The sequence below is a fragment of the Trematomus bernacchii genome, unplaced genomic scaffold (genome assembly GCF_902827165.1).
Source record: "Trematomus bernacchii unplaced genomic scaffold, fTreBer1.1, whole genome shotgun sequence".
Taxonomy (NCBI): domain Eukaryota; kingdom Metazoa; phylum Chordata; class Actinopteri; order Perciformes; family Nototheniidae; genus Trematomus; species Trematomus bernacchii.
The window spans coordinates 193,674-218,394 of NW_022987599.1; the positions used below are offsets into that span (position 1 = coordinate 193,674).

At 38.6% G+C, this 24,721-nt stretch overlaps 1 protein-coding gene across 2 annotated transcripts; it reads right to left on the reverse strand.

The window, feature by feature from the left end:
- Window positions 1-463: 463 nt before the first annotated feature.
- On the reverse strand, window positions 464-24,297 carry myom1a (myomesin 1a (skelemin)). 2 transcript variants are annotated; one of them, XM_034130644.1, is made up of 37 exons: window positions 24,173-24,297; window positions 22,735-22,933; window positions 19,313-19,453; window positions 18,965-19,154; window positions 18,686-18,843; window positions 18,373-18,465; window positions 18,140-18,228; window positions 17,514-17,558; window positions 16,852-17,013; window positions 16,563-16,724; window positions 15,881-16,022; window positions 15,357-15,556; window positions 15,104-15,160; window positions 14,609-14,733; window positions 13,783-13,966; window positions 13,455-13,629; window positions 12,515-12,636; window positions 11,400-11,596; window positions 11,063-11,189; window positions 10,334-10,518; window positions 9,519-9,633; window positions 9,213-9,369; window positions 8,423-8,529; window positions 8,013-8,057; window positions 7,313-7,449; window positions 7,070-7,214; window positions 6,354-6,413; window positions 6,199-6,266; window positions 5,957-6,082; window positions 4,175-4,262; window positions 4,039-4,077; window positions 3,727-3,832; window positions 2,524-2,687; window positions 2,401-2,437; window positions 2,129-2,151; window positions 1,665-1,720; window positions 464-1,182 (listed from the first exon to the last, which is right to left on the reverse strand). In XM_034130644.1, the coding sequence occupies exons 2-37, from the start codon at window positions 22,878-22,880 to the stop codon at window positions 925-927; spliced, it is 4,431 nt and encodes a 1,476-aa protein (XP_033986535.1). In that variant the 5' UTR covers window positions 22,881-22,933; window positions 24,173-24,297; the 3' UTR covers window positions 464-924. The 2 variants fall into 2 exon arrangements, with proteins under 2 accessions (XP_033986535.1, XP_033986536.1); XM_034130645.1 differs by lacking the exon at window positions 22,735-22,933 and having other exon boundaries at window positions 24,173-24,286.
- Between the last annotated feature and the right edge of the window lie 424 nt (window positions 24,298-24,721).

Below are 24,721 nucleotides of genomic sequence, written 5' to 3' on the forward strand. Positions count from 1 at the left end.
AGCCTGTGCACCTTCATCACAAGGAGTGCATTTGAAGAGAAAACAGACTTATGTTTAACTTTAGACACTAAATGCTGCAGGGCTTACCTTTATGGTTTCCTTGAAATACAACATTCTTTGACTTTCAAAACATTTCTTCGACAGCGTCTGACACCTACACGAGAAGACTTCCAAAAGTATGCAAGCTACATGCCTTTATGACGTTGCATACAGCTTTGTAGGCTGTGTGACACTTAAAGATCCATTTGAAACTGATGTGTTGACCGACATTAGGTTTAACCTGTTCCACCTCTCTTACAAACTGTTACTGTATGTCTCCTGCAACAGTTGACTAACGGCACAACATACATGCACACAGTACAGTTCAGACATATAGCTGTTTACAAATAGACACCAAGCATGAGCATGTGACATCCACTGACACGTTTCCATTGTCTCACGACACAAAGCAAAACGCTGGAGGGAAGTTCATGACATCAGTGTTTTCCTTTATTTGTTTAGTGTATAAACCTCAGGCATGAGTTGGATTCAGAGGTCAAAGGTTTTCCAAATGTAAAACCGTAATAGTTTAAGAAAACGGTGTCTTGCTTTTGCTGGCCTTCATTGCTAAATCAAGGATTAATGACAGGTCAACATTCTCCCAAGATTAAACATAACATGTACTGCTGAAAGGGTCACAAGTGACAGAAAACATATCTAGCAACTAAAAGCAAACATTTATCCTCTCTGTATCACATCCACTGTTTGCTTCCTCGACAAGCGATGCCCAAAGCTCTTTAGCCCAGCACATGAAAGACGCAGGAGGAAGGAGCTGTATGAATCATTTATTTAAAACTGCTCAGTGCACCGGCATGTGCCGGGGTAAAATGCTTTGGAGAAAGCCCAGTCGTTTATCTTTCCTGCTTTATTTCACTGCATCATACTTTAGCCTTTCTTCTCCTCCTCCTCTTGGTTGTACACGCTGACGGTGAACTCTCCAGCCTCTTTTCCGTACTTGTTCTTCACCAGGAGGGCATATTTGCCAGAGTCAGCCGTGGTGACGGAGGTGATTGTGATGCTGGCAAACTTGCCGTGCTCGAACTTGAGCTGGTAGCGCTCATTAGACAGCAGCTCCTTGTCGTTCTTCGTCCAGCTCACCTCAGGTACGGGCTCGCCCCAGACATTTCCAGTCAGGTTCAGGGACTACAGAGAAAAAGAGGAATGCAGGGGTTTAGTGTGTGTAACAAGTCTGGATTTTACAGATTTAAGAGGGAAGGAGAAACTCCTAGGAATGAGATAATGGCATAGTAATTTGAAGGGGAGACAGAGCGTTTAAAGGGATAGTTTAAATGTTTTAAAGTGGGGTTGTGTGATGTACTTATCCATTTTCAGCGTATTAACTACAGTATTGCATTCCCCATACACACAGTTTGAAGAACTAACAACAGTACCAGCATGGAAGATAAGCCATGTACCGCTGTGGACAGGGGCATCAACAAAAAGTATCTTAGCCACTCTAAAAAATGATTATCAGTTTAAGTAAATGCTATACTTAGAATTTGTTCACAGCCCAGTCAGACAGCCCTTTCCTGAGGAGAACTGAAGTGCTAATATCCATCTTTGCAAAGCCATCAAACTGCTTCATAAGACTTTTAACACAATGTATTAGTACTGAATTGATTTACCTTGCCCTCCTGGATTGCAACCACATCTGGCAAGCCTCCAACCACACGAGCGCGATCTGAACAGAAAATACAAGAGTGAGTCAATAAACAAATGTTAATCATTACTCAGTGTTTCAACCTGTGGAACATCTGCCTGTTGACAACATAATATTAACCAAAACTGACTTTAAAAACTGGTAAATTAACCACCCTCATTCAATATATTTGATTTTACTGTACTGCATATATGATGTTTTAAATAATTTTTGAAAGTAGCTTTCTTTTCTATCTAAAAATAGCCATTTAATCTTTGGGAAAAGCATTTTCCACTATTGATATATTGATATGAAGATGACCAACAAAACACTCCCTTATGTTGAATCGCAGTGAACCATTCAAAATGAAAACGAAACTAAAATAGCTTTCACGTGACATCTTGTCATAGATGTCACTTGGGGGAAAAGAACGAATAAATAATGACTTACTTCTTTCTGCGATGGCTGCCGCCCTGCGGAAGGAAGGACACAGACATGTTTAGAAGCATCTTTTATAGTATCACAGCGCAGAAAGGACGCCAACATTTTTGTTTTCCTTAGCTTTACAATTGCAGGAAATGTATTTTGTTTGTGCTTGTTAAAGGGCTCACAAAGTGGAAAAAAGTCTATTTTAAGTTTGTGATGACTGTTAGTATTTATTTGTGTAAAGATCCTCTTCAAACGGAGTTACACAACAGCGTCAGATGTGTTTGTTTACTTACTTGAGCCTCTGGAATTCTTCAAATGCCTCTTCCCATGCTGCACAAGAAAAAAAGCCAAAGTTATTAAGATCGTTTCACAAGTCTGAAGAATCTTCCCCATTTGACTTTAAACGTTTCACTTACCCTTGCCGCTCAGATCAAAGACTCTCTTTACACCATCCTTGCCATCAAAGATGTCCATGGTGTATTTGCCCTTGTCCTTCTCAGTGGGCTCATTGATTTTAAGCCAAAGCTCCTCTCCTGTGACTCCAGACTTAACTCTCTCTGAGACGGCAATCTTAGCATCTCTAATGGAGAAAAAAGGGAAACACAGAGATCAATTAAGGCTGGACTGCTGACTCAAAGTATCAAAGTATCGAGTACCCTGAAGAGCAGGATTCAGACAGGAAAGCAGTAATTGCAGCGGCACAATCATCCCTGTATTATACCAAAATGAGAAACGTGACCTCACTACCAGTTGGGGAGATTTTGTCCCCATCTGTGGATTGTTTTTTATACAATTCATGGGAAGATTGTGCAGGAGAGCTGATAGGGGTAATTATAGTCAAAATAGTCAAATTTGAACACTTTTTTAGAGTGCAATATTAGGCAAACTAATTAACTATGGCAGCAAAACATATTTATGAGTGCAATAATACTCCTTCATATTCCATTTACTAATTGGTCACAGACATGTTCAATCACCCCAAAGCCTTTTGAGATCATTTACTTGCAAGCTTTGAAAAACAAAAAGCCTTTTCTTTGCAAACATCACATGTCTGGAAAACACGACCAACTGATTTGAGAGGGACTGAACAACCTGTTGCTATTAAGCTGAACAACTGGCTGTTGGAAAAACATAAACGCATATTTAATATGTTTTGTAATATATTTTGTGTTTCATGCATCCTTATTATTTATTTGTAGGAATAGTATTATTATAATCTTTTGGAATGTTAAGTCTTATCTGTACATTTCTGTAATTTGTGCTTGTATGTATTTTTTTCTAATTGTTTTTTACTAGCTGTATTCTTTTAGTGTATTTTCCTTTTGATACATCTAGTGTTTACCCAACACCAAGCACTCAGGTGGAGGTTACACCAAGGCCAAATGTCCTATCTTGCTATGAAATTGAAATTGAAAGTGAACAAATGTAATGGGTTTTTCCTGAAAATTGAGCCTGTAATTTTCTGTAATCCTGCTGACAAACAGACAAAAACACAAACTGAACTGAACAAATAAGCTCCTTGGCAGAGCTAACGAAGTAAAGTAAAGCAAATATGTGATGAGAATGGAAAAGTTATTTTGAAATCCTATATGTAAGTGAATAATGTTGATTTTACATACTTTTGAAGCCATCCAACACGCAGCTCCTCATTGTAATACGTGACCGAGGAGGAGAGGATGATGCCGTGTTCAGTACTGACGATTTTGATATCAGAGGAGGAGTGGGCTGGAGGGGAAAGAATAAAAGTCAAGTTTTTATCTACATCCCATGGAAAACGTATTTAATAAGTGGTATATAAAAAATCATATTTAAGCATTTAAGTCGGTAGCCTTTTAATGGTTTATGCAGTGAAAATACTTTAAAAATTCTGCTTCTTTCTGTGTGTGTGTGATGCTCAATTACTGCTTGGTGTTTTAAGTTTAATCACTCACCAATAACCCTGAACAGCTCGTTCATTACAGCCTGGTAGCCTGGGAGAAAAAGATGAGAACCACAGTTATTCACTTTCTTTTTAGCAACACTGACAGGACTGAGTTTCCCTCTCATAATTCATGGACAACGCTTTACCTGCATCTGTCAGATCGAAGGAGCTCTTATCTTTGCCTCTCTCGTCCCTCAGGACCACATCGTAAACACCTTTGTCAGCCTTGGAGATCTACAGTTCAAGGTAAAACAACTTTAGTATCCTTGAGGCAGTAATGAATTTCCTTCTATATCAAACAGGGAAACACATTATTATTCTTGGGACAGATATAAGAACAGGACACAGACCAACTAAGCAGAAAAGCCAAGCTTTTCCTCTGCCCAGGATGCTTCAGGCATTAAAAGGAAAACATGAATAAGGTAAGACGAGAAGGACATATTTATAGGCGTGAACTTAGGGCAGCAAAGAATATGTCCAGACTTTGGCTCTTGGCGGCGGCGGCACGTCCTCTGCAGTTGCCTTTTTTCCTTCTTTTCCTTTCGGTTTCTCCTGCTTAATAACGCACTGTGAATTAGACAGATAAGCCAGTTAATGCAAGTGCGATGGACAGGAGTGGTTGTGGACGGGCCACCTCTCCTGAGCTCATGCAATGACACCAACCCTCTCTTTATGAGTGATGATAATACAGTTTCAATGTACAGGTACCTTGAAACATCAATAAAACTTCATTGGCACAAACAGAAAAGAGGCTGTATTACAGAAACTGCCTATCTTTTGTCTTAAGTTAAGATCCAAAGAGTTATGAAGACAGGATTTTCACAATTTGGTATTAGAGAAGCAAATGTCACCTAACTTTAGGAACCTTATCTTACTTCATCATATGTTTATCTCAGGATAGGTCATGTTATTATTTGTAAACTTTGATGTCTTTGACCTTTCTACCCATGCAGCTGTTCTCTTATTGTTGAGTTAAAGAACTTTGTAAACGTTTTTGTCATTGAAAAAATACAAAAAAGCAGATGAGGTGATGAGGTGTTGGAAACATCTCTGGAGAAATCAAAGTACATATTTGTTCGTGAATTTACAGCTAATGAGGGTTTTATCATCAAGCTGCAATACCACGTTAGGGTCTGCCTGCCATATAATAAGCCTCTGACTTAATTAAATTCGCCTGCTGACATTTTGTTGGTTGTAGCTAAGCAACCAAAGCGCGGACTAATATTCTCTGGTGGAAAGCGAAAGTCAGGACTTCTTCACATTTATCCTCAAAGTATATTTGAGGTTATGAGAGTGTTTGAGAACGTTTTGGGTCTTTGTGTTCATCTGTAATGGCTTTTTCCCTGAATCACTTTTTTTTTCTTTACCCTCATTATCATGGTTATGAAAAAGTTGAGATTGGATCCTCAAGATAAAAAGTTTCTGTAATATAGCCCCAGATTAATATCCTCAAACAAGGACAGATTTCCAGTTTTAAATATTTTGAGTATATTGGCCAGAGGAGTCAAATAGAATATAGTGTTAGTAATGAAATGAATGAATGAATCACACAGATAAATTAAATACTGTATATGGGCATAATTGTTGCAAAGCTTGTCCTATAAGTCTATAAACCCCAAATAAGGATTTAAATCTTCAAAATAGTGCCAATTGTACCCAGTAGGCTTATTCTAATTCCCCAGTGCGACATGCTGACGTGCCGAGTCCAGCAGCATTACAGCAGGCCTCGAGGACAGGAATATTTCTAGTGTTTCATCATTTATGATGAAACACACTGTGTGTCAGAGAGGGATGGTTGGCAGTGAAGCATCTAGTCTAGTCTAGCTCTGCGATGGAAGCACAGCTGCAGCACAAGCGGCACTTTCTCTCCTCTTCACTCAGGAGCTCACGACTCCTCACAATGAACGGCCTCTGTCTAACGGGCTGACCTTTCCGATATTAAAGGTCAGATGGCCGTCCTTTCTCTCGATTTTCGCGGCGTCCTCATCATCCTCTGCAATCTCAATTTTGTCCTTGGACCAGGTGATCTCAGTCTCTGGTTTGATATTTCCAATCTGTGTGGAGAAAGAAGAGAGATGGGGTTAAGTTGCACCACGTGAATTGCAACCATTTGTGAGGCTCCTTAAAAAAAAAAACATGAACAGCAGTATCAAACAGCTACGTTTCTTACCTTGCATTTCAACAGCACATTGCATTCTGGAGTAACAGTGAAGCCAATGTACTCGACAAAGTGAGGACCTGTTGATATTCAATTTAAAATATTAATCAAGATGCACTTCAGCAATTGTGTTAAACTTATGTAATGGAAAAGTAAAAATACCTTACCCTGTTTCCTGACCCATTCTGCCCTCTCAAACTCGGAATTCTTCTGAAGCTCCCTGAATTCTAGGTAGCAAAAAGTGCATCAGAAAATCAGAAAATCAGCTGACAGACAAAACAGTAAAGAAAGGTTGTCTTCTGCTGCCCCTCAATGGAAAAGAACTGTAACTGCAGCAGATGCAATACACCCAGCAGAGGGAGGCTTTCAGTGAGTAACCTGTGTGCGTAAAAGTGCTCTGTGTGTTGGGAGGCCTATTTGATATCAACAATTTTAGTTGATATTAAAACAAAAGACATCTGTAAGCACAACATAAACATGGATGTTGATACTGAACTTGTTTTTTTTACTATTATCATGTGTTATTGTTACAGTATGATAATTATTTTTAAAGACTGATTCAAAAGGTGTGGGAAAAATATGCATGTCTAGGCTGGCGTATAGGTGTTTATATGTCAGTTTTTGAGTTCATATGTGGGTAGTGGGTATTTGTACAAACATTTTACAATACATTTTTAAGAGGGTACATATGAAGTGATTGACATAAGGATATGCATAAATCTATGTGCTTAAGGTAAACTGTATCATTATTTGATCTATTTTCTATTTGTATTGATTTAAAAATGTTTGGGTCTCTCAAGTTTAAAAAAGAAAAATGTACAAACGCAAGGGGAAAAAAAGTGCAATTCATATTTGTCTTTCTAAGGGACATTTGAGGTCTTACCATCTCCAATGAGCACCAGACTGGTCGTCCCCTTAGCTTTGCCGTCCACCAGGTTGAAGGTGAACGTTCCCTCGTCAGTAACCTCCAGAGAGTCCATGAACATTTCAATGATTCCGGTGGACTTGTTGAAGTTCACTGTGTATTTCTGGAAACAAAAAGATATAAAATCCCAATCAAGATCAGGTTGTGGAACATTCACCATCCCAAAAGACACAGGACAACGTGTGATGTTTTTATTCCTACCTTGTTGTCAGTAATGATGGCATTATTGAAGACATAGTCCACATTGCAGGCGGAGCTGCATTTCTCCACCTGAGTCCAGAAACGCACGCGACCCTTCTCCAGCAGATCCATGGCCATTTCACTCTTGAAGGGGATAACTGGAGACAAGCACATTTTTTTAATGTTTTTGTATAAGCTATGCATGTAACAATGGCTTGGTAACTACTACATTCACAGTAGTCTGCCCTGATTTTTAATGCCTTCAATTCACAGGCTTGGGACTAATTTACAAAGATATCATATGCCAATTTTAATACAATAAGTTACATTTATTCCAACTGCAAAAATAAATTATTTTTATTGGGCTATTCCAGACATTTAAAATGGAAGAAGAAATACACCTCCTGTTTGGACTAATGTGCCACATTTTGTAATGCTTGCATTATTATCGGTTAAGAATAAAAAAATAAAGCAATATCTCAAAAAACATGATAAGATTGATATTATCAATTAGTTTTGATGATGTTTGACCATTGCTCATTGAATCAATATACATTGATCCAAATTGATTTATCGTCACACACCTAGTAACTATAATTTCCAAGAAAGATCTGTATTTTTAGAAAGTTTTTTTTTTAGTTAGTGATAGATATGCAACTTCTTGATAAGGGAAACATAAACCATGGTATAAGAAGGATCTGTGATGTGGCGGGATATTCACCTGGGAACTTGTGGTCATGGCTGATGTCCAGAAAACGTTTGAGACCTGTTGAGTAACAACAAAAGCAACAAAATGTGTAAGTGTCAAAACCTTTCACCATCAACTATGAGTCTTACTTCTATCTGACAGTTTTCTTATTATGTATGCAGTTAAAAATACTCCATGTCAAGTAGAACCTTGAATTGAAACACAACTTGACAGACATACACACACTGAACAATTTGAGGGAACAAGACAAACACAGAGTGTAACAGAGGTCAATTTGTCGCAGCTGTTGAAACACGACAACAGAGACATGATGACACAGTCCTTCAAGTCCTTCTCACACCTTTGGCACTGACATCACCCAAAATAAATAACAAGAGAATCAAGTTTCAGAAGCAGAGATGCCAGGACTGTGGGCGACTCACCCTCCTCAGTGAGAGTGTAGCTGGAGGAGAAGCCCTCAATGTTGGTGACAACGCAGGAGAAGGTGCCCAGATCCTCCAGGGAGGGACTGTTGAAGATGGCTCTGGACCTGCAGGCGAGGTTATAATAGTTTAAAATCTTTCATTGTATATTGATTTTAATTTTGACTGCTTTTGCTAGTTTTTGTTTGGTTTCAGTTCTTCTGAAAGGTTAGGTTTTTATATATTATGCATGATTTTGTGAGGTCCAGGTATAATGTATATAGAGATGTGTAATATCTAATGATATAATTGCTAAATATACAAACAAAAACATATTATAAGGATGTAGGAATGGCCATCATATTTCATTGTTTTTTTATTTGGGAATCAACTCTTTCACTAGCACATTTAAAAGGAAACCGTAAATGTTATCCCGACCCCATCTGGTTAACATTACCTGAGCTAAGTAGCTTTGTTAAATGACATTTGAAACCATATGTAAACCATCACTTTGTCATTTAATTCGTCAAGATTATACTGCGTGTCAAAAATAACAAAATATTATTAATTGTTAAACATGTGCATTCGCCTGGAATACCAAGTCTGTTCAATTTCTGTCCAATGTCATGAAAAATGACATAAATTGTTGTTCTGATTATTTATTTCATGATGATAACCCTGCCTGGAGTTGAAGACACATGAATACAAAAATAAATGTGAACAATTTAAAGAACTGCCTTGAACAAGAGCAAGAGAGTTATTTTGGTCCCTGGATGTTGCATGAAGAATTGGTCACACAAATGATACTCACTTGCCCCCTTCAGTAACCATGGTAAGGCGAGAGGTGTCTGTAATGGTCTTGTAGTTCTTGGACCAAACAAACTCAGAGCCCTCCTTCATCTCAGAGCACTCAAAGACCATAGAGATCACACCATCATCATCCACATCCACATAAATCTCATTGGTGCCTGAGGAAATGAGAGTAAATGATTACAGTGTGTGTACATCTAGTAAATTCATACATCAGTATAAAGAAATAGAAACGTTCCCTTCTTTCCAGCCCTGCGTAGGAACACTATGTGATTGAAAGTGTGAGTTATGTAACAATCACACTCACCAGGGCGAGTCTGGGACAGGATTGGACCTAAGGCTGCTGAGGACTTTCCGACGCCGGCCAGATTTTGAGCGCGCACACGGAAGACGTAGGAAGCACCCGCCTTCATCCCCGTCACCTGAAGCAGCATGTGAGCAATCCAAGGAAGAGAGAGTTAAGAGAACACTGTCGCCCTTATTTCACATGAAAATATCCCATGAAGATACAAGCTGAAGGCCATATTGATCAAACTTAAAATATGTCCTCTCAGGGTATATGCAGGAATCCTGAAGTCAAATTGAATACCTTTTAAGACCTTTTTTAAGACCCTTTCCATACATTTTAAGACCTCATCGCCACTTGGAGTTTTAACCGGTTACATTGGCGACACACTTTACCTCACATTTACTATCTACAGTATTGATTGTCCTTCCTCCTTATCTTCCAACCATTTGGACGCAAACTTGCATTTCCCCAAAACGATGTTTAACAACCGGCGTAAACGGACCTTCGCGCGCTATCAAGCAGTGAGCGCGCGTCAAATCCAACGGAATGCCATAAATAAACTACACAGAATCACGCTACACACCTACGCAATGATTACATTCAGGCAAACTGTAGAATACTACCTCTTTGGACAATTTATATACGTATTGAAAACAAGCTACAAAATGTAATACCTTGGAAAATGCCGTTTAATACTTTTTAATAGCCTTAATTTTCGCTGAATTGATTTATCAACTTTTAATACTTTTTAAGACCCCGCGGACACCCTGCCTCTGCTAAAAAATAGAAGCATTTCAAGAAGATCCATTATAACTTATAAATATCCTGCTCACCTTCATGTATTTGCCCTTGTTGGCCTTCTCGTGAGCAGCCTTCCAGCCTGCCTCTCCAGCAGAGGCCAGCTTCAGGTCCAGATAGTATCCATTGACAGGAGTGCGGCCACTGAATACAGGCGGCTCCCACAGGACCACGGCCGAGGTGTCACGGACCTCCAGCGCATGCAGACCCACAGGAACACCTTGGAGCATGAATAAAGAAATATCTTAAACAAACTGGAACTGGTTAACACAAAAAGAAAGTAAGTATGACAAATATTTACAAGTGAACACATCAAGAAAATAATACACATCCAGTGATATAGGTGTACTGCAATACATGTGCACATTGTGTTATGTATATAGTTATTCTATGTAAATATATTAGTAAGGAGTAGTTTAGTTTATTTATAGTGTTTAGAATGTATTTGTCAAAAACACACACTTTAAATGAATAAGCAATTACTTAATAAGAAATTCCGTCATACAAATATACATATATATTTCCAAACACAAAATGTATTTTAATGGTCTCATGAATAGATTATCTATCCGAAATGCATTGTGCCCAAAACAAACTGGTAATTGACTATTGTCTCAACATTATTTGGTTCAGTCTGTTTTTCTTGTATTCATAACTTTGAATGATTAATTGATCATCATCAGCCTCAATCGGCTAGTTAATTAATCATCCAATTGTTTCCTCTTTAATATGTACTGACATATACCTTTATTCTTTGTTCATACCTGGCAAAGTAATGGTCCATTCCTTGCACTCTATCACTGAGCTGGGCAGAGAGGCTTTACTCACACCTGCCATGTTCATAGCGCGCACCTGGAACTGGTACAATACGTTCTCCTTCAGGTTCTCAGCCTAAAAACAGAAATGAAGGTAATGAGATATTAATAAAACACCTCTTTTGGGCTATTTTCCAGACAAAAATGAATGACCAAATACATAAACTTATTTGAGCTTCATGAGATAATAGGTCAAAACCGCAGTTAGAAATGACACGTAACATTGTGAGGTCTTAATTTATTGAAATTATTTCATTGAAATGTGGTTACAAATAAACACACTTACTTTATAGGAGGGAGCAGGCAGTGCCTTGTGGTTCATCTCATGCCATTTTCCAACAACGCCTCCCTTCACGGTCCTGTAGTCCACAAAATATCCCCGGATATCAGCTCCGCCATTGAAAGAGGGCTCAGTCCAGGCCAGCGTCATGTAATCCTTCACAGCCTCCACCAGGGTCACATTGGTGGGGTTTCCAGAGATGGCTGTAAAGAAAGTTAATAAAGTGGTCAATATTTATTATGAGAAATGCGAAGAAGTATGTTGAAATAACTAATATTCTGATTTTCAGACCCCATTTTGTTTTCCTTTTAATGATAAATGACATCTAATATGGCCTGAAATAAGCAAAATATAACATAGATCTTAGTTCATATTAGTTTACATTTGAACAATGCAACATGCTTTGGACACAAGCAACAACACTGTATTAGGGTCATTGTAATGTATAATGTACTTACACTTAAGGCCAGAAGCAGGACAACTTTCACGCTACGAAAATCTCCGAAAGTCGCACCAGACTCTCATTATGTTCATGCTCTTTAAGAACACAAATGTTTTAGCCATCACCTTTACAAAATATCAACACAAAACTCAGAAATCAAGACTTGCATACAGCAAAAGCATTGTAAATCATTGTCTACTTTGTTATTTAACCTTGTCATTAATAAATGAAGGTATGGAAAACAGCAAAATATGATAAAGTCAGTCAATATTAGCGATGACAGGCAGACACATGCAAATAAATCAACATGCAGTCACATATTTGTGTGTCTCTTGCATTCATCAAACTCAGGATAACATGCACAAGACAAGATAAATGGGCAACTGTTTCTGAACAAACTCTCAGAAACTTTTATTATGTGATTTAAAGTGATCTGATTTAAATTAAATAACTGATTTTTGGTAAGGAAAAGGAAAATAAATAATGAAAGTTAACCTGATTTCTGAAAAAAAATGAGGATGGTGTGTGTGAATGTGTTGAAATACAAGTGTACATTCTCAGCCGTGAATCCCTGGATAAATGTATGTTTAAAAATAGCTGAGAGGAAGTAGCAGAAGGGGAGAGTATGGCTTGAGGCAAAGTGAATAATGGAGATGAGGGACGTGATCATGACACTCACAGATGGCAGCTTGCACAACCACAGCTTCAGAGTTGGCGGAGCTCAGGCTGTATCCTGCAGCGTTCACTGCCTTCGCTCTGAACACGATGTTTGTCCCGGTAGTCAGGCCGTGGCACACAAACCTAAAAGCAGTCAAAGGTGTAAAGAGTCATATAATATTTACTCTGAGATTTCACCAACAGTAGGATTGAGAAATAGCAAAAGCTACATTTGCATTCAATACAATTACAAACAAAAAATGTAACTTATAGCTACACAAAGGCTTGGGGTCATACTAAAGAAAAGGGAAATATGTTGTTAGCATTAGCACCCTTGCTAATAGCTATTCAAAAGTAGCTTAGCTAACCAACCACGACTTTTACAAGCGAGACTATATGTACGCTTTCAAAAACACAAAAAACATATTAAAGTTCTTAATTGTACAAATAAAAACACAAGTTCAAAAGCCATATATGAAAGACACTCACTTCCTAATTCCATACACTCAGGAGGTTAGTTGTTTGGTTTGTTATCACAAGTAGCGTTTTGCTAACGTTAGCAAATATTCCTGCAGAACTAACTAATTTTAGCTGACTTCAATACTTTTCTGTAACACATCATATATTTTATCCACTGGAGCAACAACTAAAACAATGGAGCCTATACAAAAATGTAGATCCGACAACCATGAGCAAATTGTGTTAGTGTAGTTTTGTAATAAATGAATCTACTTAGTGTAATTCAAATAAATGTCTGTTAAGTCACCAGCTATTCATCACCAAACAAAATGGTGACAACAAAGACAATAACACTGAGATAAATGTGATGTAACTTCAACTAGTATTTCATTTTTGCACATTATATCCCCTTTAATCTTCTTTGAAATGGAATCAATTCATATTTTTAAGCAATGAATGACTTGTGAATTCATGAACCTAGTTTTATCTTTAGCTGCACTTACCTGGTCTTCTTGACAGGTTTGTTGTTGCAAGGTGTCCATTCATCTGTGCCCACCGCACTGTATTCGATGTAGTAGCCAGCCAGGTGTTTGACATCCTTAGAGGCGCTCCAGAAGACGACCACGGAGGTGTTGGTGTTCCTGGTGGCTACTGGACTGCCAGGAGCTGAGGGCAGGTCTGTTAAAAGAGAGATGTGTATGAAAATATGGAAGATGTTATGTTTGGATCAACATAATGCAGAGGGGAACAACAGTCTATTAACTAACTAATGAAGGAATACAGCAATAACAAGCTGTACATAATATTTAAATGCAGGCCTGGCCGGCTCACCCAGTTTATCTCCGACCGTGATGTCTCCTGTGGATTCAGAGGGCTCGCTCACACCAGCGGAGTTACAGGAGCGAACACGGAAGCTGTAAGATTTTCCCTCTGCCAGGTCGAACAGGGCGAAGCGAGGAGACTTCACTGGCATGCCGGTGTTCGCCCTCTGCCAGGTGTCTGACTCAGAAATACACTGCAGGCGACAGAGAGACAAGGACATGTCAGTAAAGAAGCAGACAACGGTAAAGGAAAGGCTTCTTATACAATAAATATGTGTTGCATTATTTTGTATGTTGTATTAAACTGCTGTTAATGTTTAAAGTTGTACTCCTTGGCACATTATTGAGTAGTTTAATCTATAGAAATGCATCATATTCATTTAAAATCATGATATGTACGGGGTAACAATGTATTTCTTAAAACTAAACTTTCAATGAGCTCAGAGAAAACATCGGCTTTGTGAATTTTCAAGCTAATCCAAGAGGGTTTTTGAAAATGATATTAATCTTGTGTAAAAGGAGAAACATTTTAAACACATAAAGTAACATTAAATCCTACAGTTTATCACAACATTTCACCACAAATCTAGGGAAACATGGTTTTCACTGGAAAGGAAGAGGATGAAAAACTGTATTCGGAGAGGTAAGTTAAGATGTCAGACACACGTAGAGCCTCTTAAAGGTAGTGGGGTAGAAGAACATTTGAAAGAAGAGTAACAGTTTATTTACATACATTCCACCACTGCCATGTGACTTGTAGCTTATAATAAGGCAATGTGATCTTTCATGTTGCATCTCTTCATCACTGTATGCATGTTTCCACCACCTCTCCTCACCTTCTCGATGTAATACATGACTCCTTCATGACCGCGCTGCATCGGAGGCTTCCAGGCGAGCACCACGTAGCTCTTGGTCGCCTCAGTAACCACAACATCAGAGGGTTCTCCGGGGACAACACCCACTGAGGATCACAGAGAAATTCACTTAAACAAGTCACTTGGGATGGTTATCATTCAAAAACCTTAAATACTTAAAAACACAAAAACACAAAAGAAATTACTTTCAGTATTTTAGTTTGAGGAATAGAATCGTGTTTTCCTACGAGTGCCTAACAAGCAACTTTCCCTGAGTCCCTAATGTCTAACATCTTTTGAAAAAAAGTCAGGAAAAATCCATTTAAGTAATGATTAAACTAGACTTACAAATCTCAGATAATATGGAGAATGTATTTATGTTTGATACCCTGCCCTTGAAGTCATTATAACATGCCATTTGAGTTTGAACTGCTGTCACAACAGACAACACCTAAATAGAGTTTAAAGCTGCCTTACCGGTGGTATCCTCCTCTGTGAACTTGATAATCCCAGTCCAAGGAGCTGAGGGGCCAGCTGTTGGGAAAAGTAAAGATAAAATAACATAAGATAAGAACTTGATTGATTCCACACCAGAAAATGTGCATGTTACGGCATCTTAAGAATCAAAAAAGCAAAGTAAAAAAGGGAATGTTGACACAAAATGACACATGACAAAGTAACATCCAAAAGAATCACTTTACAGATATGTCCATGATGTATAATTGTTTACCTCTGAGGCGGGCTCTGTCGGAGGGATCCGTGGCAACCACAGCCTCGGAGACACGGGATGGATGGCTGACTCCTGCCTTGTTCAGGGCGCGCACTCTGAACACGTAGGAGCGGCCCTCCACCAGACCGGTGACGGGGAAGCGGGCGTACTTCACCGGGGCGTCGTTACACTGAGCCCAGTGGTGAGTGCCCACCTCACACCTGCACAGAAAAACACATTGAATTTATAACATGTGATCCAACCCAATTGTGCCCATAACCGACACAATTAGTTCATGGGCTTGCCTAAGAACAAATCTAGAAAGTGACATTTATTTGTCAAGATGGCAGTTTGGTCCAAATCTAGAAAAAGGTTGAGCTAGTGCCATTGTACCTGCAGAGTTAGCATTACAATAAGCAGCATAGATAGAACCAGTATATCCTGAATGGAAGACTGTATAATTGCAAAAAGAGATCAGATAAAATTGAATAATTAATTATCTGGCAAATAATTAACGTAATAAAAGAAATATTGAGCATCCCAACCTGTCAATGTAGTATCCCAGGATGGAGCTGCTGCCCTCCACCGCCGGCTGCTTCCAGGTCACCACCACGTAGTCCTTGTTGGCATCATGACAGTGCACATCCAGGGGAGCCACGGGAAGCCCCTCCGCCTCCACATCAGCATCTGGAATAGCAACACCATATCACAGAGGGCACACTTGTGAGTGGTGCTGTTTCCTAAATCAGGCTGATCTCCATTACATTCTAAGCTTCCATTTTCTGACCCACTTACGCCATTACAGTAGAGCGTGTCCGGCAGCACTGTAGCTATAATAACTTAGTTTACATGTTGGTAACATAAAAGGGGAATCTGAAAAGTCCTCATAAACTGCTGATTGTTATATTAGATCACCCTCTCTGTGACATGCAGACAGATATAGAACCAACATTCCTCTGAGGAAACCAAACACCTCAGAGAGTTATGTCACTTAAAGACACAGCAGAAATGAATGGTTCCCGACCACTTCTGTGTTTGTGGTGATAACAAATGCGTTGCTTTACTTCGCACGTATCACTTTTGTTCCAAACTGTACGATTAAGCGCATACTTGGATTCATAGCTTATCTCAATTTTCAATATAATACAACACTAAGAAACTGATTTTCAACAGTTTGTCAATTTGTAATGAAATCAGCTTCAGATGAAATATCTACGGGCATCTTACCTCTCACAAACACATAAGCAGAGTAGGTGTCAAAGCCAGATTTGGTGTTGACACGCATGGTGTACATGCCCTCGTCTTCCTTGTTGAGGTGGACCAATGTGAGTGTGGCACGCTCCCCAGACCAGAGGGTTTGGACCCATTTAGAGGGCTTCAATGGGACAGCTGATGGGAGAAGTTAAAACTCAAGAATGAATGAATGGATACATAAAGGTACATACATTAAAAGGTCATTTGCAATATTTTTTAAGAGGAAAATTAAGCAATATTCACATTTCATTTTTCTACTTACAGTCTCTGTACCACACGACCTCAGGCTGGTATTTTTTCACAGTGGGATAAACAATGACAGTGCAGCCAAGACTCATTGTCTCGCCTTCACTGCCAAAAGCCACTTCAAATTTCTCAATGATGGTGGTTCTAAAGGTGACACCGTGCTCAGCGCAGAAACCATCTACAGATAAGAAAATAAATAAATTAAAAAACAACAATTTCACCTACATTAATTGACTTCTTGAATGACAGCAATGACATGTCATTAGCTTATGGTAAACATGTTTTATTTCTTACACACGGAGTAGAATAATTGATTCATATGAAGGTGTGTCATATGAAAAAGTACAACTTTTACTCTCCTTTTATCTCTGTTTTTGGTCTCCACCACCTCTTGAGTAAATCACATGTGGCTCTTCAGCAGCTAAATGCTAACCTGCCATGCTGCAAAAAATGAGCTCAAAGACGCTAAAACACGTCTGAGCTAAGGGGGACTATTGGGTTTTACAGTATACATTGTCATCATTTTTAATTGCTTATATAGAATTGTATGCAGCTTAAGTTTCTACTTATTTTATGTCTCGTATAGAACACTTTTACAGTGTGTATGTTAAATGTGAATTGTGATATACAACTGAAGTTCACCGGCCATCCTTGAAACTAAAATAAAAAGTTACTCACGTGGTTTAGGATCGAGTGGGCCCGCTTCTGCGCCCTCCTGGAACCCTGCAGAGAAAAATATCACTCAGTAACCTTGTAGTGTAAGTCACAAAATATTTCGGAAATACACATTAGTAAACTATGCTAAACGGCACAAAATCTTTATTTTAAGCTTGAAATTAATCAGAATCAGAATCAGAATCAGAATACCTTTATTAGTCCCACAGAGGGGACATTTGCATCGTTACAGCAGAAAAGAGCCACAGACAGCTTAATGTTACATATGTTAAAAAAAAGTGCTAAGTTATGATATAATAAAAAATAATTAAAAAGAAAGGAAAAAAAAAAAAAAGTTACATACTTTTCAAAATACAAATCCTGTAACAGTTCTTAGGATTTAGCAGCCAGGTATATATTACACAGTTATTAATGGCATATGTATATAATGTATAAATTGCACATATAGCACATATTGCATATAGTTTGATGGTCAAATTAAGGACCTTTCTTTCAGTCAGCCTTGATCCTTTCATACCAGATCATGTTGTGTGAGTGGTGCTGATCTAAACTACTTTGAACTTCGACCTTTAACCGTATTAGACATGGGCAGCTGCAGAGAAGACAGATGAGAAAAAGCGGTGACTTACTTTTGATAACAATATAAGCCACAGAGGAAGCTTCTCCTTTCACATTGAGGGCAGAGGCGTAATACTGAGCAGTGTCAAGGAAATCACAGCTGGAAATAAAAATGCAGACATGGTGAATAACCGGCATCTCTTCAGAATTATTTTGAACATAAATCTTTCAGTTTGGGGTAATGTGCATTTTCTGGGGTACATCTCATTAATTTGAATGCAGTGGGAGCTAAATGATTACCTACTTCTTGATCTCCAGGGAGTGCATGTTGTAACTGTTCTCAACTGTGTACTTCTCGGGCTTGGCCTTGGCATCAATGAGCACATTGTTTTTGTACCTTGAAGACAGGAGAAAGACAGCAGGTTTATTTTTACCGTTGTCTTCAGAGGCTGTAATTACAGAGGAGTGTGTGTGTGTTTGTGTTGCGACGGTGGAAAACAGAATTGTCTGATGACGAGGGCTTTGGGTGGAAACTTCTCTATGACACACACACACGACTGATCCCCTCTCAGCAGCCTCTTTGCCTTGTGACTCAGAGGAGTTGGAGTGTGTCTTACCAGGCGATCCTAGGTTTGGGCCATCCAGCCACAGTGCAGTGCAGCTTCACGGTCTTCCCCTCCCAGACAGTTTGTCCACGGGGCTTGATGATAAACTCTGGAAGGTGTGTCAGGCTGTCTGGGTTCATCTTCTTACGGAACTCTGCCCACTCCTCCAACTTTAGCAAAAGAGATGCAGTTTGTCACATAAAGCTCATAAGCATTTGCAGGCTTGTTTGATTTTGGAAAAGGACACAATCTTGTTTTTACAAATTCACAAAAGGAATCAAAAGGATTTACAGTCTTGCCCAGTTCCATGCGTCCGGCCACTTCCCTGATATGCGTGGTTCTGGTTTTCTTCTCCACCTTTTTGACCTCCACAGCCTCCCTGGCCTCCCTGACAAACAGGTTCCTCATGGCCACATAGTTAATCCCCTCCTCCGTGACATCCTCCTCGTGGGACTCAATCAGACCGCGAACAGTTTCATGACTGATGAACAACAAAACACAGACATATAAGATCAGTTTAAACTTTAGAAAATACTTCATTTAGATTCAAAAGACTACATCAATATCTTGAAACAGTGGTATTGACTGCTTTGAATGTAGAAATATCAATCAATGATGTCTTGTAGTGTCTTCACTCACTTGGCTCTAAATACGGGAATGACATAGCCGATGACTTCCTTGTCCATGTCCATTGCAAGGTAGGTGCGTTTGGCTCTCTTGGGTAGTGGGCTCAGTTTAACCACCTCCTGCCCCTTCTTTGTCTTCACAGTGGTCTGCAGGCTTAGAGGCGATAGACAACAATCACAACACTTGCAAAAGAAAACACAACATTCAGTAAATCATTAAGTATTTCAAATACATTAAATGCCACATTTGTTTTTGCAAAAGAGCCACAAAAGCTTAAGCCTTTCTTCAAGGACACAGCTAATAATATTCTATGTCTTACCTACTGGCAGTACATTTCTATCAATATGTAATCCTTCTATTGATTTTGTCTGTCGATACAGTCCCCATATAGTTTATTTCTCCCATACTCTTCCATAAAAACACACAAATAAGCCATTGTGTTGCACTGGGTTCTGTGATTGCAATAAACATGGGCAGTGAAGTTTATTTTAACTCAGTCCGACACACACTGTCCTGCTGCTATGAATACCAACGTGTATTAATGTGCGGCTGTAAATAGTTTCCAACAAATACACTATTTATTTCTGTTTAAGTAACCTTTGATACAAACTAGTGCCCAGCTGTTTTTTTTTAACAAACTAAATGATTGTGACCCATTTTCAAAGATGTACTTCTTCAGTTCCCTTATACACAGGGACTAATATAATCTTCGTATTCGTCATTTTATGTTTTTTCTGGACATGAAAAAAATACTGCAAGTTTTATCCATTGATTGAATTAAAAAAAATGGTAACTAACTTTAGTGTTACTAATGCACTTAAAGCATATTATTGATACAAAGTAAATTAAAATACTCATTCTTGATTACTAACAATTTAGCTAATTTAATTCTCATTAGTTAAAGATGAACCATTGGATAAATCACACCTGTAAATGGAGTACATACAGCACTTCCGCTTGTATGTAGTTATTTGAACTAGAAGTAGACCAAGTATTTTCTACAGTTTTTTGCTCGTAATGACGACAAATGAGACACCTAAAGAATGACAAAGCTGCAGTTGAATCTAAAAAAAACTCACCACGACCCATACTGGCTCTTTGCATCTATGTACTTAAGTGTGCTAACTATAAAAAGACACGTTCAGAACATGTCTTGTTACTTATAAAAGGAAGATGTATTTCTGTCCATCCTCCAGGACTCTGACCCATATTACACTGTGACTCATTTACCTCTCAGGCCTCCCTATTGTCAGCTGGGTTTATAAATGTAGCCAGAACTGGAGGATATGCCTTCAGGGCTGAGACGTTCATTTTAAAGCCCTGCATTCACTTATAATCTCTTCCATATCTGTCTCAGTCTCCCCATTAGTCCTACAGGAATAGAGTAGCATAAAGTGGCTTTGATAAACTCTTCTCCATACTGACGAGGCGGGATCAAGTCGATGAAAGGGGCTCAGACAGATAGATGGAGAGGGACTCACCAAAAGATTTCTGCAGTGTCAAAAAGTTATTTATACTGCTGACTCACCAGGTGCGTCTTTGGCTTAGTGTGTAAGGAAGTGAAACAGTTTTACGGCTTATTAAATCAGTCTGACAAGCTGCACTGTACGTCAATCTTAAGATTTTAAGTAATAAATGTAACAATTGTAATGCAATCAATTATTTCTAACAGATACAATGTTGTCAATACTGAACCAATAATTATTAAACCTTGATGGTGGCACAAGCCTTTATATTTTCATGACTTGCATACAGTTTCTTTACAGTTGGCCTATTGGCAGCGTCTCATGTCCTGCCTACAGAAATAGCTTCTCTGCCCATGGATATCTCTGGCAGCCGCTCACTGCAGCTGAAATTCTTTCCCTGACCCCGTTTAGAAAGCTCTCATGGTTCCAACATGTACACTGACAGAGCCCTGCAGCTTAAAGGACTAATAATTACTGAACATACATGTTGACAATAGTTGCCACCATATACTGTATACAGAGCTAGGGCGCAACGTTTGATAAACAGTGCTCCTTTCACACAACACTTGTATCAGACACTTACCATTGTTTTGCCATTTAACACAGAATTTTAAGTGGAAGGAAAATTAAATTAAAATGTGACTGTATATTTACCGCACCTGTGTATGATTAGGAATGACAAGATTCATTCCTGGAGCAGGCCTGTGTTATAACGGTAAGGCTTGAAAGATTCAGGAAATCTATATTTTCTCTATAAGAACCACTTATATTACAGATTCATCCATCAACTATTTCCTCAATCAACCCGACAGCAGTCTCTAAAATATCATAAAGTAATGCGAAATGTATTGCACACTTTAAATGTTGACATCTAAAAATTGCTTATTTTGTCCCATATCAGTCCAAAAGCCTAATATATGTAACCACCACAGAAAACAAACAAAAAACAGCTAAACTTAACATTAATCTATTATGAAAAACAGCTGCTGTTTGCGCTGTTGAACAACTTTCAATTGCTGCCTAATTGTTTCATCTTTATCCCATATAATGTACTTTCATGGGATTTGGATGACTGAATGTTATGCTGATAGTTAGAGATACTTAGCTTCAGACATTTCTAAGATGGTCAACTTTTAAGTAAATGTATATAATGTGCTCTTTCTGTTAGATACTAGAGCACAATACTATTGCTACATAGATAGTTACAAACCATCAGGTCCTCAGCCAGGCACATAAACCAAATGTCTGAACCTGTGATTCCTCTCGTTACTTTTGCAACAACTCATCATCAGAATGGTAAAACTAACCTGTCTCATGACAGCCTTGAACTGATGAATCAAGATTTGAGACTTAGACTCAGGCTTAAATAACAAAAATAAACACTTTAAACTTAAATGGGATTTGACCACTTTAAAATTTGACTTAATTAAACGTCCCTACCAATCTGAATTGATTTGAGTTTTGAACTCAAAAACAGTCAGAGGTTTTGACCTCTTAAAGTCCTACAAAGTTGGGAATATTCAATTATTAGGCCTCATCATTGAAATTCCTGCTTTTAAGCTTTTAAAGACACAACAAACAGAGCGTTGAAAGAAAAATATACTGGTTTTGGTCAGCATTGAGACATCTGAGTGACTTGTAGGCTATCTTATAATTACCCCTCAAAGAACACGTCTTGGGACTTGACTTGAACAGCATCAAGGAGAACACTTTGTAAATCCTGACCTCCTTTTAGGATGAACATCTACTTTATGGGCATATTAGGGCAGTATGCTCTATATAAAAACAAATCTTTAGTTGTGCATTTATTTTTTCCTACTGCAACGTTGAATATTGGAAAGAGGTCTGCTGGAATGCCTCCAGCACTTCTGATGTTAGGAAGAGTCAAGTTACATTTAGAGAAAGTCTTTTTTTTTACATTTTTCAAAATCAACCATCTCAGTATTTCTGGACCTCCCATCCTCTTACCGACGGCTGCTGGTCTTGCAAGCGGAGAACGATTGCTGGCTAACAGACGACTTGGTGCTCAGGTGAAAGCTGCTCTCAAAGTGATGCTGCTGATGTTCCTGCTGATGCTGCTGCAGCTTCTGCGTCACCGTTACTGATCCTGACATCTTGAGGGCCTCTCCGCCAACTTATATGTTGACTGTTCTTTACTTAACCAGCTCTGGAAATCAATCTCATTGTTATCATTACAGGTTGACTTAATTATTAATTAATTAATTTTGAGGTTAGTTTAGGCCAGGAGAAAGGGATTAAGTATGAAAGGTTGTTAAATTGTTAAAATGACGTTATGATGTTTGGTTTTTGAGCAGTTAAAGTGTTGGTTAAGATCAATGTTTCTGTGTTAAATGACGCAACAGCAGGTAGCAAACAAGCTGTGGCAGCATTCCTTAACTCCTTTTTGGGGTAGAAATACCATTACAATTAAAATGACTACTTTCTTTCACAGGTGTGAATATAAAAAGTGACAAACTTGGGTTAAAGGAGAAGGTAGAATCAAAACTGCTGTGTTCTGTTATTTCTTAACTATCTCTTATAGTCAATAAAAGTCTATATACATATAGCAGTATTAGATATAACACTCTTTTATGTACTGTGGTTGATTATTTTGTTAATCAATCATGTTATCATTTGGTTTATAGAAAACAATGCACTTCAATATTTCCTAAAGCCTTTTTGTATTGGTCAATAATAAGTCAAATGCTCAAAGGAAGCAAATATTCACATCGTTTTGCATTTTTGCTTCAACATTTCGTGGAATAAATGATCAGTTTATCAAGAATGTTGCCAAAAAAGTTTTCTGTGGAGTCAACAATCAATCAAATGACAAATCATTTCAGCTCTAGTAACCACTGTTGAAGTGTTACAGCTTGAAAACATGATGATCAGCTCCCACAGGGCCCATCATCATGTAACCAGAGATCAGAGAGGAGAGATCTGCAATTTATGACAAGAGACTCCAAAAACTTGTATAGCTATGTCCAACACCTACAACAGGCAGTGTGTAGGCAAAGAGTGAATCCATTTGTGAAGAGAAACAAACAGTACACTGGACTACAAGCATGAGGGCAATGAGTTTGCAAAGATAAATCCTGGGTTATAAAAACGTTAAAGGTTAAGCAAATGTTAATGGCAAAGATTAACTTTACTTTTAAGATGACATTTGACTTCAATGACACATGCAATATTCTGCAAGGACACAATAGATACAGATTAACAATATACTGTTATTATAAAGGCATGAAGAAAATGAATAATACATCAATAAACTAAAAACATTACTAAAGTTGTTAAAGGAGGCCTCAAGCCTTACTGCTTCCAAAATGACAGATGACAAACTGAAATAACAATTATTCAGTATTAAAGACAGTCTTATAAATAAACAAATAAATATGTCACTCACCACAACTAAGGATTCACCAATCCACAAAAGTTGAAAATCAGATAAAAGGTGTGCTAATTCCAAAAGTAGCTAAAGCAAGTCCAGATCCTGGGAAAGCAGCAGGGTGAGGGGCGGTGGACAGGACGGCAGTCCACTGAACAAAAATAATGCTGCCACTTGGCAGAATGTGCAAGACGCCGTCAGGACCTTTTAAGGCTGGGACAGCTTTAAATTTAGACCATGAGGCCATGAGAAGGCCGAGCCCAGGCTCCTCAGCTCGCCTGGCCCTCCACGGTGTCCAAGCTTCAGGGAAACGTGGGAACCAGAGACTGTGTATGTGGGAACTCCTAGTGAGAAATATAAGGCCTTGTAAATGAGTAAATAGATGAAAAGCTGCAGTTCACGTTTGACTGCTACCTTGAATGAATGTTGAATAGGTTTCATAATCTGTTGCAAAGCATTTTTCTTAAACGTTTAGAGACAAGGGGCGAAGTCACTAACGCATGTTTCCCTCTCCAAATTAAAACCCTTGTTGTATTCACCGGCCATAATGGCTGGTCTGCACCAACA